The sequence below is a fragment of the Protomyctophum parallelum genome, assembly GCF_964188405.1.
Source record: "Protomyctophum parallelum genome assembly, chromosome: 11".
Classification (NCBI taxonomy): Eukaryota; Metazoa; Chordata; class Actinopteri; order Myctophiformes; family Myctophidae; genus Protomyctophum; species Protomyctophum parallelum.
Window position 1 is genome coordinate 50,199,199 of NC_139707.1, and position 15,733 is coordinate 50,214,931.

General features: G+C 48.4%; 1 protein-coding gene across 1 annotated transcript in view; it reads right to left on the minus strand.

Annotated features, from left to right (window-relative positions):
- Nucleotides 1-6,887: 6,887 nt before the first annotated feature.
- The window catches only part of LOC310867064 (protein unc-13 homolog B-like), a gene marked incomplete at its 3' end in the record, with an annotated part of 31,883 nt that continues 23,037 nt past the window's right edge, over nt 6,888-15,733 (minus strand). The window contains exons 4-5 of the mRNA XM_083776858.1: nt 9,684-9,845; nt 6,888-7,011 (exon numbers count right to left, since the gene is read on the minus strand). Coding sequence (XP_083632984.1) covers nt 6,888-7,011; nt 9,684-9,845 — 286 coding nt within the window. The remainder of the gene's footprint in view (nt 7,012-9,683; nt 9,846-15,733) is intronic.

A 15,733-nucleotide genomic window follows, 5' to 3' on the forward strand; every position in this document is an offset into this window, starting at 1 on the left:
TAAATCCGGCTTGATCTCTGATTAGCTCAGCGTCTATCTGGGGGGATAGTCGGCTGACTTATTGGTCACCAGTAGTGATCAATATTATTGACCATATTAGGGATGATCAACATTATTATGAATACAGTATGCGGTTGAAAAAATGCTCCTTCAATGCTCCAGTTTCCTTCCAACACGACCAACAACATGTACTGTACTGTACTTCACTGTACTGTAATTATGTACAGTAACTATGTACTGTACTGTAATTCAGGAGGACTGGATCCATAGTGTCCATCAGTACAAGTGGCCGTCGGTGATTGTCTGCTGGAAATGCCCTGGAAACCTGTTCCATCTCCTCTGCTCAATGAAGAGGTGACACAGCAGTAGAGCTGTATTAGAGACGCTGTCCGTGGTGCTGAAGAGGTCACACAGCAGTAGAGCTGTATCAGAGACGCTGTCCGTGGTGCTGAAGAGGTCACACAGCAGTAGAGCTGTATTAGAGACGCTGTCCGTGGTGCTGAAGAGGTCACACAGCAGTAGAGCTGTATTAGAGACGCTGTCCGTGGTGCTGAAGAGGTCACACAGCAGTAGAGCTGTATTAGAGACGCTGTCCGTGGTGCTGAAGAGGTCACACAGCAGTAGAGCTGTATTAGAGACGCTGTCCGTGGTGCTGAAGAGGTCACACAGCAGTAGAGCTGTATTAGAGACGCTGTCCGTGGTGCTGAAGAGGTCACACAGCAGTAGAGCTGTATCAGAGACGCTGTCCGTGGTGCTGAAGAGGTCACACAGCAGTAGAGCTGTATCAGAGACGCTGTCCGTGGTGCTGAAGAGGTCACAGAGCAGTAGAGCTGCATTAGAGACGCAGTCCGTGGTGCTGAAGAGGTCACACAGCAGTAGAGCTGTATTAGAGACGCTGTCCGTGGTGCTGAAGAGGTCACACAGCAGTAGAGCTGTATTAGAGGCGCTGTCCGTGGTGCTGAAGAGGTCACACAGCAGTAGAGCTGTATTAGAGACGCTGTCCGTGGTGCTGAAGAGGTCACACAGCAGTAGAGCTGTATTAGAGACGCTGTCCGTGGGTACAATGTGCCAATACATGAACAAGGTTCTTCAAACCAGTGAATGATGTATTCTACTCCATGTCTCATCCAGCGTGGGAGGTGATGGGCGTTGCACTCCACATTGTTGTCTGTCATTTCCCCCTGTGGGTTTCTTCCATCTCTGCATCCACCTGACTGTGGCTCAGGAGGTAGAGCAGGTCGTCCAATGATCCGTGGGTCGGCGGTTCGAATCCCGGCTCCTCCTCCCGTCTACATGTCGAAGTGTCCTTGGGCAAAGACGCTGAACCCCAAATTGCTCCTGATGTGCTGGTTGGTGCCTTGCATGGCTTCCGCCGCAATCGGTGTATGAATGTAATGCACAATCTATGTAAAGCGCCTTGGATAAAGGCGCTATATAAATGCACCATTTATCATTCACCACATGTTTCTTGTGTCATGCTAGGTCCTTTCATAGACCTCTGGAGAATTGGATGTTGCCATGCTTTGAATATCATCACTGTCGGGTACCTTGCATAACACTTTTTTAACCCATTCTGACCTGAGATCAGATTCATGCGAGGTTTCCACTGGACACACACTGGTCCGATTAACCCATTCTGACCTGAGATCAGATTATAAAAAAATGTCAGTCGTTCTTCGATTTTTCAAAAATAGCAGACCTACAAACTCGTAGCGCGCCACTCGGTGCGCTATTTTTCAATAGCTAAAGCATAACATGATGCTAACACCAAAATGGGTTCCCGTTCAGAATGGGTTAAATATATTTAATACATTAAAAAACTAGAAAAAAACCAAGATCTAGTTTTACACATTTGTCCTCTGAGTGACTCGTGAAAAAAGGAGCGAAAAAAGCTGATCTACAAGAAAGAACACAACATGTTTGTGAGCTTGTTGATAAAACATTTGAATAGTGTTGATCATTTTGTTGTGTAAATTTATAAGCGTAGGATGGCAATTTAAGAATGAATATACAAATGAACATCGCTGTGGCAAAAGTATAAGAACCGGTGATTATCGACTTATCCAGCAGGTTGAAAAAGCCATTGAGAGACCAGGTCGACATGAACTTTGAATAACAGTATTTTATTTTATTTGTTTTATCATTTTTATCCCACGATTTTGTAACCCATTTTTCACCCCTGTGTCAATCATCTAATGTGATCCTGGGCTCTACACACCCTCCGCCAACATGGGGAGAGCAACGGACTTGAACTCATGCTTCCTTCATGCCTGAGTGTCCAAGTTGCTCCTTTACACCTGACAGGGGGGAGTTTCCCTGGTTGGACGTAGCGCGTGGAAGGAACACGTTATTCCAACCAGTTCCATTAATAATAGTATTTAGACACTACAGAAAACTGATGGAAATATTGTGATATATATATATTGTGATATATTGTGAGGCTTGCAGACATGTAGCGCGGTATGGCGTGCAGAGCCTGGCTTTCAAAACACTTCCAAAAACAGATCTAAAAGCGTCATAACATCATGTCATGGTGCGACATGTTGTTGCCAGTTCGTACAGTATATATATATTTTTGAAAGGTTACCAAAGACACAAAATAGGCTCTGGACAAACACCCATTCTTAACCCATTCTGAACGGGAACCCATTTTGGTGTTAGCATCATGTTATGCTTTAGCTATTGAAAAATAGCAGATCTACAAGCTCATAACGCGCCACCGAGTGGCGCGCTACGAGCTTGTAGGTCTGCTATTTTTGAAAAATCAAAGAACGACTGACATTTTTTAGAATCTGATCTCAGGTCAGAATGGGTTAATCAGACCAATTTGTGTCCAGTGGAAACCTCGTATTAATCTGATCTCAGGTCAGAATGGGTTAACCTGAACTGGAAAACCATCCACAGCATCAGCCTGTACAGGGCTCATGGCCCTTGAAGTGGTGAATCTATATCCACTGAAATGAATTAATAGTTTATTAAATGTATTACGTATTACTGTATTAGCATACAGTAAGCCATGCAAATATGCGCGACTGCGGCACACGCACACACACACACACGCACGCGGCACACACACACACACACACACACACACACACACACACACAGTGATCCCGTAAATTAACCCATTCTGACCCGAGATCAGATTCTATAAATGTCTTCTACATCCTGACAGTTTTCTGAAAAAAGCTATGTTTCTATGTCAGTGGTTCTTCGATTTTTTTCAAAAATAGCAGACCTACAAGCTCGTAGCGCGCCACTCGGTGGCGCGCTATGAGCTTGTAGATCTGTTATTTTTCAATAGCTATAAAGCATAGCATAATGCTAACACCAAAAGGGGTTCCCCGCCCAGAATGAGTTAACAGGAGCTTGTGTTTCCATAGAAATGTGACTCGGTTGCCATGTTGGTGGTTGCCATGTTACAGAGCCTGTTGTTGAGACAAAGATGCTATTTCCGTCCTAGTGGGGAGAACTGCTGAACTCCTGCAAACCCGCTTATCAAATACACACACATACACACACATACACACAAACACACACAAATACACACACATACACAAACACACACACATACACACAAACACACACACATACACACAAATACACACAAACACACAAACACACAAACACACACAAATACACACTGTCACTCACGGTTATAAACCATGAGTGACACTGACTGAGTGCCATTTAAAAGTCAAAACGCTAACTTATATAACTTCTCACTATAACGCTAACAAAAAGGAATGCTAAGAATGCTACAGTGTTGGGTGTTCGTCGACAGATAACATGTCCGTTGACTGACTTTTTTCCACTGACAAAACTAAATTAAAACTAAATTAAAACTAAATTAAAACTAAATTAAAAAAATCACACCCGTGTGAAGTGAGGGGCGCTAATATATTAAAGTCTAACTCATGTTGATTAGGTGATGTAATGGTGACCGTTTCCCATGACCCTCGACTACCATATCTATAAAATGCACCATGTCTGTCTGTCTGTCTGTCTGTCTGTCGCGTGTACACACGCGTTCCCCCCCACCACAGGGAGGGCAACCCCCCCACCACAGGGAGGGCAACCCCCCCACCACAGGGAGGACAACCCCCCCACCACAGGGAGGGCAACCCCCCCACCACAGGGAGGGCAACCCCCCCACCACAGGGAGGGCAACGCCCCACCACAGGGAGGGCACCGCCCCCACCACAGGGAGGGCAACCCCCCCACCACAGGGAGGACAACCCCCCCACCACAGGGAGGGCAATGCCCCACCACAGGGAGGGCACCGCCCCCACCACAGGGAGGGCAACCCCCCCACCACAGGGAGGGCAACCCCCCCACCACAGGGAGGGCAACCCCCCCACCACAGGGAGGGCAACGCCCGGTGTCAAGTTGGTCGTTGCCCCCACCACAGGGAGGGCCCTAACGGAACAGATTTGACAAAACAGTTACAGATGTATGCAAATGTACACGCACGCACACACACACACACACACACACACACACGCACGCACGCACGCACGCACACTGAACAAATACATGATGTACGGCACATGGACATGCTTGTCTGTCTCTCAAAAGGATAACAAACGCCACAAAGCTTTGAAAGCTTGTTTTCCTGTTTTCCTTTCGTGCATGAGGCAGAGAGGAGGCACATTGACAAAGGGCTGATCGATAGTTGATGAGCAGTCAAACTCTCCCTCTGATCAGCGCTGAAAAGGCAAATGGAGGCAGAGTGCAGATTGACACACGGTCACACACCTTCTGAATGGTGATGATATTTACAAAGAGCCCCTTTCTGCTGAGAACCATGCCGTTCAATTCAATTAAATCAAGTGTTGCTCCTGTTCATTTGCTGTGTTGCCAGGGTTGAAGTGGTCTTTCAAAGATTTTGTTTCCAGAAGATAGCTGATCTACGAGAGCTCACAGCACATCACAATGTGACACAATTGTGAGCTTGTAGATCACTTATCTTCGCACGACTCGAGTATAACATGGGGTGTATACGTGGTTAATGTACGTTGTGTGTTAAGAATCTAAATGGCTGTAACTGCAAGCTGTCAAATAGTTGTAGTAGAGTAAAAAAAGTAGAAGATCTGCTTCTGATATGTAGTGGTGTAGAAGTATTACATATAAAACTATGATATGTAGTGGTGTAGAAGTATTACATACAAAACTATGATATGTAGTGGTGTAGAAGTATTCAATATAAAACTATGAGATGCAGTGGTCACCTCACCACCGAAAATCCAGACTATGAATAGGCCTTCACTGTGACGTATCCACGCATTCACGCCGATTATTGCGAATGCAATGAGCACTAACTATGAGACCCTGCAGATCATGTCTGTCTGTCTGTGTCTGTCCCGCTGTGACACCACCCGCCCGCCACCAGAGGGCGCAGCTGTAGCGCACACACACACACACACACACACACAAGCACACACACACACACACACACACAGTAGAAAACGTAAAAAAAATACTAACTCACAAGAAAAAGAAAAAGTACGTAATTTACGAGCTTCGTTCGCTTCCCGCGTTTGCGCGTCTTACTTGTTATAAGTTATACGTAAAGACTACAGCACTGCAGTGTCCAGGCTACCTTTCACCTCACAGTTATACATAAAGACTACAGCACTGCAGTGTCCAGTTATACATAAAGACTACAGCACTGCAGTGTCCAGTTATACAAAAAGACTACAGCACTGCAGTGTCCAGTTATACATAAAGACTACAGCACTGCAGTGTCCAGTTATACAAAAAGACTACAGCACTGCAGTGTCCAGTTATACGTAAAGACTACAGCACTGCAGTGTCCAGTTATACATAAAGACTACAGCACTGCAGCGTCCAGTTATACATAAAGACTACAGCACTGCAGCGTCCAGTTATACATAAAGACTACAGCACTGCAGCGTCCAGTTATACATAAAGACTACAGCACTGCAGCGTCCAGTTATACATAAAGACTACAGCACTGCAGCGTCCAGTTATACATAAAGACTACAGCACTGCAGTGTCCAGTTATACGTAAAGACTACAGCACTGCAGTGTCCAGTTATACATAAAGACTACAGCACTGCAGCGTCCAGTTATACATAAAGACTACAGCACTGCAGCGTCCAGTTATACATAAAGACTACAGCACTGCAGTGTCCAGGCTACCTTTCACCTCACAGTTATACATGTAAACTACAGCACTGCAGTGTCCAGTTATACATAAAGACTACAGACACTGCAGTGTCCAGGCTACCTTTCACCTCACAGCGTCGGCACTAAAGTGTAAGCAGCTATTGGGGCCAGCCTTGTTGGGACATCCATCCACCCTTATATCCATCCATACCACTATCCGTCCATCATCCACCTCTGGAGGGGAGGGAACCAGCCTTGGAACCCCCCCCCCCCCCCCCCGCTCTGGATGGAACCACGCTGAGCAGGACTCAGCACTGCAAAGTGAAATGACTGAAAATGTGCTTAAATCACCGTTGCATCTTGGGAACTCAGCCAACCCGCAGAGGGGGGGGGGGGGGGGGGAGAGGGAGAGGAGAGAGAGAGAGAGAGAGAGAGAGAGAGAGAGAGAGAGAGAGAGAGAAGAGAGAGAGAGAGAGAGAGAGAGAGAGAGAGAGAGAGAGAGAGACAGAGAGAGAGACAGAGAGAGAGAGAGAGAGAGAGAGAGAGAGAGAGAGTTGTCGCGACACGTTGCGACTCATTGTGACTCGCTGCAAGGAGTTGCAACTGTTGTAGTTTGGGCTTTTAGTAGTTTGTAGTTTTAAGAGAGACTGAAAAGTGGGGGGGGGGGGATGTGAGAGGAAGACGAGGGTGGGGTGGGGGGGGGGGGGGTATAAGAGAGACTGGAGTCTCTGGAGAACATGAAACAGAGAGACGGTTTAACGGGCAGCGGCGGCAGCAGCAGCGCCCCCTACCTGCATCTGCTGGACTCTCACTCTGTTGTAGGCCTTCAGCCAGCGCACTTTGGACGGAGAGCAGGGCGGCGGGCCGTCCTCCGAGAACCTGGAGGGACGCGGAGAGACGTAAGACCGGAATTATATGAGCAAGATGCAGAACATGGTAATAAGGAGAACGCCCCTAAGTATATGAGCAAGATGCAGAACATGGTAATAAGGAGAACGCCCCTAAGTATATGAGCAAGACGCAGAACATGGTAATAAGGAGAACGCCCCTAAGTATATGAGCAAGACGCAGAACATGGTAATAAGGAGAACGCCCCTAAGTATATGAGCAAGACGCAGAACATGTAATGAGGAGAACGCCCCTAAGTATATGAGCAAGACGCAGAACATGGTAATAAGGAGAACGCCCCTAAGTATATGAGCAAGACGCAGAACATGGTAATAAGGAGAACGCCCCTAAGTGTATGAGCAAGACGCAGAACATGGTAATAAGGAGAACGCCCCTAAGTGTATGAGCAAGACGCAGAACATGGTAATAAGGAGAACGCCCCTAAGTACATGAGCAAGACGCAGAACATGGTCATAAGGAGAACGCCCCTAAGTATATGAGCAAGACGCAGAACATGGTAATAAGGAGAGCGCCCCTAAGTGTATGAGCAAGACACAGAACATGGTAATGAGGAGAACGCCCCTAAGTATAGGAGCAAGACGCAGAACATGGTAATAAGGAGAACGCCCCTAAGTATATGAGCAAGACGCAGAACATGGTAATAAGGAGAACGCCCCTAAGTACATGAGCAAGACGCAGAACATGGTAATAAGGAGAACGCCCCTAAGTACATGAGCAAGACGCAGAACATGGTAATAAGGAGAACGCCCCTAAGTACATGAGCAAGACACAGAACATGGTAATAAGGAGAACGCCCCTAAGTATATGAGCAAGACGCAGAACATAGTCATAAATAATAATAATAATAGCTTGAATGTGTATATAGCGCCTTTCATGAACCCCAAGGACGCTTTACAAAATGTATACCAACAACAATCAACAACTATATGCCTTTATATAAATGAAGTTCATTATCATTATCATAATGATCAACACCCACTGTAAATCCCTGGAACATGTGACGCGTTTAAACCTAAACACCATGTGTGTAATACTAAAATGCCAAGTGTTTATTAATGGTCATAAAATACAGTAGAACATGAGTTCACTCAAACACCTCACGAGAACACCTATAGTGTTCAAATTCTAAACACCTATATGACTGACTTTGATTGGAAAAACTAAACACGTTTATGTGTTTAAAAAGTGTTACAGGGATTAAACATGTTCTTCTGTTTATAATCTAAACACTGTGACACGTTTAAAAAGTGTTACAAATATGTGTTTAAAACTGTTTATAACCTAAACGCTTGGGTTTAGTATATATGCCATGAGCCTGAAAGAATAAAGGTCCCTGTGCACACAGAGAGCGTTTTTACGGAGTTTCCCCGTCGTTTTTTTTTTCTCGAAAAAACGCGTCCACCTCGACATTTAAAAGGTTTATTCTAAATCCTCCAGTTTTTCTGAAATAAATATTTTCACGTTTTTCAAAAAATAGCAGACCTACAAGGAGGAGCTTGTAGATCTGCTATTTTTAAATAGCTAAATTATAACAAAATGTTTCAAAACACCAAAAGGGGTTCCCGCCCCCAAAATGGGTTATTTAAGTGTCTTTTCAAGAAAATGACGAATTGCATTCCTTTTGCTGTCGGAAACTGGAAATCTTATCCGAAACTCAATATAGGAGAAAATAACAAAACAAAAAAAACAACAGTGAAAACAGCAGATCTACAAGCTCACCATGCGTCACGATGTGACGCTGTAAATAGGACATTCATTTGTGTGTGTGTGTGTGTGTGTGTGTGTGTGTGTGCGTGGGGTAATCTAGAGATGGAAGGTTACTGTCCGACATCAACTAAATGCAACAAATAACGAACATAAAAAAATTAGGGCCGGGACTAATTGCGATTAATTTAGATTAATTAACTACAGAAAAAATTATCGCGATTAACTACAGATAAATTAATCGCACCTTTTTTTTCATCGCGGAACGTTTCGCACTGGGCGCTTTTCTATAGTACTGAAAACTGGAAATAATAAAAAGTCACCCCATTTTGTGTTGCCTAGAACTGGTGGTCTGACAAAAAACAGTAACAATATGAAGTAAGTACAGCTTTGTGATGTCACTGAGATGTACTTGTTACTGTTACTAATTTTTTTTCAGACCTCCAGTTCTAGGCAACACAGAACGGGGTGACTTTTTATTATTATTTCCACAACAGGTATATTAATGACAGTAAAATGTTGAAAATGAGTAGTATCCTGTAGTCACTATTCGTTGATTCACTGGGATACCAATTCTTTTTTTTTTTAAAGGTTTCTCGCTGTTCTCGGGTTGAATATTGATATGCGATTAAAATGCGATTAATCTAGATTAATTAATCGCAAAGCCTCTGATTAATTAGATTTTTTTTTTTAATCGAGTTCCAGCTCTAATTTTTTTTTTAAACAACAACAACACAAAAACACACCTGAACGTATCGCCGGGTCCCGGAGTGTCCCGGTTGTCCGGGGTTGTCGGGCCGGGCGAGAGACGAGAGACGACCGTGGAGACGTCCTTCAGGTCTTTGTTGGAGCCCGGTTCTGGCAGGGCCCGCATCCCTTTCTCCTCCCCCTCCTCCTCCCCCTCCTCCTCCTCCTCCTCCTCCTCGTCCCAGGCAGGCCGGTGCTTTCCATTGGCCGGGGCCTTAGGAGGAGGAGGCGGAGCGGCGCCGGTGTCTCCAGCGGCGTCAGGCCGGCGGCGTTCCTCCGGCTCGGAGCTGAGGCCGGAGCTGGTCTCTGCGCTGAGGTTCCCCGAAGACCCAAAGCGGCTGCTGTCCACCGGGCTGCACGGCACCAACAATGATCATTAGCCCATTCATTTTTTTTTAACCCATTCTGACCTGAGATCAGATTCATACGAGGTTTCCACTGGGACACACACTGGTCTGATTAACCCATTCTGACCTGAGATCAGATTCTAAAAATGTCAGTCGTTCTTCGATTTTTTTCAAAAATAGCAGACCTACAAGCTCGTATCGCGCCACTCGGTGGCGCGATATGAGCTTGTAGATCTGCTATTTTTAAATAGCTAAAGCATAACATGATGCTGACACCAAAATGGGTGCCCGGTCAGAATGGGTTATATATATTTTTTTTATCCCACGATTTTGTAACCCATTTTTCACCCCTGTGTCAATCATCTAATGTGATCCTGGGCTCTACACACCCTCCGCCAACCTAGTCCCCATATATGGGGGACAAGGGGAGAGCAACGGACTTGAACTCATGCTTCCTTCATGCTTGAGTGTCCAAGTTGCTCCTTTACACCTGACAGGGGGGAGTTTCCCTGGTTGGACGTAGCGAGTGGAAGGAACACGTTATTCCAACCAGTTCCTTTCCCCTCCATCAGGCGCCCCGGCTGGCCAGGGGGAGGCAGTTTGGAGACCAGGATTACTGCATGTTTTTTGTGAGGGTATACCTACCCTATAGGGGACACGGGGAGAACATGCAAACTCCACACAGAAAGGCCCTTTCGCCAACCCCCGCCTTCGGGTATGGGCACTGATGACGTGGAGGAGGAAACACGCCCCCAGCACCCACAGCGCCCCGAGCGGGGAATCGAACCCAGGACCTTCTAGCTGTGAGGCGACAGCACTACCAACTGTGCCACCGTGCCCCTATCATTAGCCCATTCTGACCTGAGATCAGATTCATACGAGGTTTCCACTGGACACACGCTGGTCTGATTAACCCATTATTCTGACCTGAGATCAGATTATAAAAAATGTCACAGTCGTTCTTCGATAAAAAAAAAAAATAGCAGACCTACAAGCTCGTAGCGCGCCACTCGGTGGCGCGCTACGAGCTTGTAGATCTGCTATTTTTCAATAGCTAAAGCACGACATGATGCCAACGCCAAAATGGGTTCCCGTTCAGAATGGGTTAGAGTTACATCTAGCTCTAAGAAAAAAAAACTCAGCTTCCCAGCATGCACCTGGGCACAGTGTGAAGCTTTGTCACCTGTTGGTACTCCAGACAGACAGACAGACAGACAGACAGACAGACGGACAGACGGACAGACGGACAGACAGACAGACAGACAGACAGACAGACCTGAACGAAGGTAAACATAATGAAGACATTTTATTAACGTCGACGTCAGGCCTAAATGGGTTGGTTGGTTCCCGTCCAGAATGGGTTTAACCGGGCATGATTTACTTTTCCTCGTCATGGGCATGATGCCATATTACACATATACTATATTATTATATTGGGCATGATGCCACATTACATCTCACCGGTCCATTTCCTTTCCTGCCCCACCCTGTCGCGACGGCATAGATCTTCCCCCCGCAGCCCAATTTATATAAACAAATTGGCTAGGGCTGAGAAAATAATTCACACAGCGCCTGGGGGGGAGGGAGGGGGGGCATACACCCCTCACGAGAGAAGAGCTAATAAATAACCCATTCCGACCTGAGATCAGATTCATGCGAGGTTTCCACTGCGGACACACACTGGTCTGATTAACCCATTCTGACCCGAGACCAGATTCATGCGAGGTTTCCACTGCGGACACACACTGGTCTGATTAGCCCGTTCTGACCTGAGATCAGATTCTAAAAATGTCAGTCGTTCTTCGATTTTTCAAAAAATAGCAGACCTACAAGCTCGTAGCGCGAGCTTGCTATGAGCTTGTAGATCTGCTATTTTTCAATAGCTAAAGCATAACATGATGCTATAACACCAAAATGGGTTCCCGTTCAGAATGGGACAAATGACAACAACACAGACAGAAAAACAAACCACAACACTGGATGGAAAGAGGAGGAGGAGGGCTGTAAACATTAATTAACATTAATTAAAGAGGAGGAGGAGGAGGGCTGTAAACGTTAATTAACATTAATTAAAGAGGAGGAGGAGGGCTGTAAACATTAATGTATATGGTATCACCCAGAGTGTAGAGTAGGAGAGTAGCGACACACATTGATCTCGCCACAAAGCGGGTGCCTATTGGGCTATAGTTCCAAACATTGCTCCTATGGGCTGGAACTATCCCATTGAGACAGAATGAGCACTTCCGCATTCCATTGGGAGTCAACGCTAGTGTCGCCACTCTCTCTCTCTCTGACTATATTACTCTGGTGTCATCATAATACCTGGCCAGCAAAGCCCCAGTTATTATGAAAGTGTACTAGCCTTTTCATGGATTGGCCTTTCGACGCGTCGCTTGGTTGCTCTGGACCCGGGCCCACCACTGACGGGGTGACGTGTGCCTGGGGTTTATCGACGCTCTCTGCCAGAGAAATCACTTCGGAATTCAACCCAGACGGCCCCAACTGCGCCAACGTGTCACAGCTTCCGGTCTTGGAGGATTCCGTCGGCGCCTCCTCCCCGTCGGTCGCGTCGGCGCCCTCCGTCCCCTCGGAGCCCGGGGAGAGTTTCTCGGCCTCCGGTTCGGAGACCTCGTCGGCGGGTCCGCCGGGCCGAGGCCGAGGCTGCGTGGTGACCACAGCGGGAGGAGGAGAGGAGGGTTCTGGTGGCTGCGCGGTGACCACAGCGGGAGGAGGAGAGGAGGGTCCTGCTTTGGGAGAGTCGGCGCCTCCGAACATGGAGCCCAGTTTCATTCCGAACACGGAAGCGGGAGACGGCGACTCCTCCTTTCCCGCCGGTCTGCTGTCCTCGAATATACCGGCGGAGAGGCTTTTAAAACCAGAGAAGAGGCCGCCGTCCGTCGGCGCCGGCGGCTGTGCCGTCGTGGCGGAGGAGAGGAGCGATCCGAGGGACGACGACCCGTCCGCTGCTGCTCCGGCCATGAAGCTGAATTTGGGGGCCGAGAGACCTGGGATGTCAAACATCCCTTTGGGCTCCGCAGCGGCTGGGGGGGCAGGTGGGGCTTGGTCAGCCTCTGTGGCAGTCTGTGACTCTGATGACACTGAAGCCGGCTCTGCTCCCTGCCCCGGGTCTGCATCAGGCATGGAAGCCTTCTCACTCGGTTCGTTCAAGGAACATTCTTCCGACTCCATTTTGTCCTTTTGCTCCGCCTCTTCCAGGGTGCCCTTTTCAGGCACGTCGGTGTTTGGATTGGTCTCGGCGTCTCCGCATAAGGCTGCCTTGTCAGCGTTCGTATCTTCGGTGTTCTCCGTCACCTTTGCCGGGGGGTCTTCCGTAACGCCCACCTGCCCAGGCTCTGCGCCAGGCTCTTTACTATCCTCTGGCTTAGCGGTCTCTGGGCCCTTGTTGAACATGCCTAAGAAATCACCGGCGATGGACTCGGTGCCAGTGGGGAGGCCAAAAAAGGAGCTTTTCTGCGGTTGTTGTTGTTGTGGCGGCTGACCAGTAGGGCGAGGAGGAGGAGGAGCTGCCGGCTGTCCAAAGAATGAACCGGGTGAGCCTGAGAAAAACCCACCGCCGGTCGCCGGTTTGCTCGGGGCAGTGGGGCTGGAAAACATGGACATGAAGCCACCGAATGCAGCTGGTTCAGGGGCCCTCTGTGGTCCTGGCTGCCTCTGTCCAGACATCCTTGGACCTCCCATCCGTGGGCCCCCCATCCTTGGGTCTCCCATCCGTGGGCCCCCCATCCGTGGGCCCCCCATCCGTGGGCCCCCCATCCATGGGCCCCCCATCCTTGGGTCTCCCATCCTTGGGTCTCCCATTCTTGGGTCTCCCATCCTTGGACCTGCCATTCTTTGACCTTGTGGGCCAGGGGGTCTAGCCATGCCTGGTCTAAGTTGTTGCTGTGGTCCCATTGGACCCCCAGGGGGTCCCATTGGAGGTCCCAGTTGTGGCCCCACCGCTTCAGATATCTCCGTTTCTGGTGGTTGAGTCACAACAGTTTTTTCCTCAACCGCCGTTGGGATCGTCTCGGGGCCTTTGTCGTCTGCAGGTCCCACGACTTTGGATATCTCCGTTTCTGGTGGTTGAGTGACAAGTGCTTTTTCTTCAGCTGTTGCTGGTATTGCTTCAGGGCCTTTGTCGTCTGCAGTTTCCATGGAGGATTTTTCGGATGCCAATTGAGCCTCTGCTGCTTCCTGGTTAGAATTGGCCTTTTCCTCAACAGCAGTCGTTTGTGGCAGTTTTTCTGATTCACTCACTTCTGCAACCGTGCATTCTGCTTCAACAGCTTTCAAGTGTTCCTCGCTAGATTTCTCTGCCTCTGCGACCACCGTCTCTGTCTCTGTAGTGCGTTTCACAGTTTCTGTAATGGATGACTCTACCTCGGGGGCATGTTCCAGAGACAACCCTAACACTGCCGTCTCAGCATGTTCCACAGATGTGTCAGTGGGCGGCTCCTCTACCACTGCTGTGTCTGCTTCAACAAAAGCTTTCCTGGGTTCCAATTCAACTGGAGCGGATGCTCCATTCATTTCTAAATCATCAGCCATTCCATCTGGAATCAGACCTTGATCGAGAACCCGATTTTGACCAACATCACGGGGTGTTTCAGACACTACAGGGGTCTCTGGGACAGCTATGTCGGATCCAACCGTTTTCATAGTTTCCTGTGACTCCTTTACCTCCGTGGATTCCAGTGTGTTTAGTGAATCTGACCGAGTAGCTTGGACTGCCACTGGGGTATGTTCCTGTGGACACGGAGGCTGCTCTGATGACTCTGTGGTGGCACGCTCTGTAGTCTCTGCCGCTGACCCTAGGACAGATGTTTCAGTGGGCTTGAGGTTGTCTAAAGTGGAATCTGCTGTGCTGTCGTGTTTAGATTCTGCTTCGGGCTTCTCGTGGTCCACTGATGATGTGGAAACAGGCTCCGGGGGGATATTTGTTTCAACAGGGGCGTCCTTCGATTCTCCCGAAACAACAACAGGAGCAATGTTGTCCTTCTCAGGAGCGATGATGTCAGACTTTGGTTCCTCAGATTTTTTGTCCTCCATGAAAGACATTCCCAGGAGGCCAAATCCACTTTTAGGTGCGTTCGTGTCAGAAGATCCACCGATCGAGAACACAGAAGGAACTTTGAAAATGCCTTCTTGTTCAGGGGGTTTAGTTGCTCCCGGTTGGCCCGACCCGCCAAACATGGAGAATAGTCCTTTGCCTGAGGGTTCTGAGCATCCAGGACCAGGTGTCCCACCCTGAGGGCCAGACGGAGGTCCTTGAGGGCCAGCTGGTGGCTGAGTATTAGGGCCTCCAAACATGGAGAATAGTCCCGTGGCAGGTCCTCTAGGAGGTGCACCACGTCCAGTGGGGGGGCCGGGACCAGGTGGCCTTTGAGGGGCAGGCCCACCGAACATTGAAAATAAACCTTTTCCTGGTGGATCTTTGGGTGGAGGTCCTCTAGGTCCCACAGGTCCTCTAGGTCCCACAGGTCCTCTAGGTCCCACAGTGGGAGCACTGGATGCACCAAACATGGACAACAGACCTTTCCCTTGAGGCTCCTGTGAGGGAGATGTTGGAGGTGCTGGGCCAGGAGAAGGCTGGGCACTTGAGCCACCAAACATAGAGAGCAAGCCTGCTCCAGGGGTATCTTTTGCAGAAGAGCCGCCAGGGAGAATGCCACCGAGTATTGAGGATCCACTTTGGGAGGAAGGCTGTGGGGAAGTTGAAGTGGAGCCTCCAAACATTGAAAACAGGCCTTTGGTGGGTTGTTCTTTAACGTCCTCAGTCACTGGTTGATCAACCGCAGGAGCAGCAGCTGTGATATTCTCCTTTGAGGGTTCGAGAGGACTAGGTTCCTTCGAGGGTTCCACAGGACTAGGTTCCTTTGAGGGTCCCACAGGAC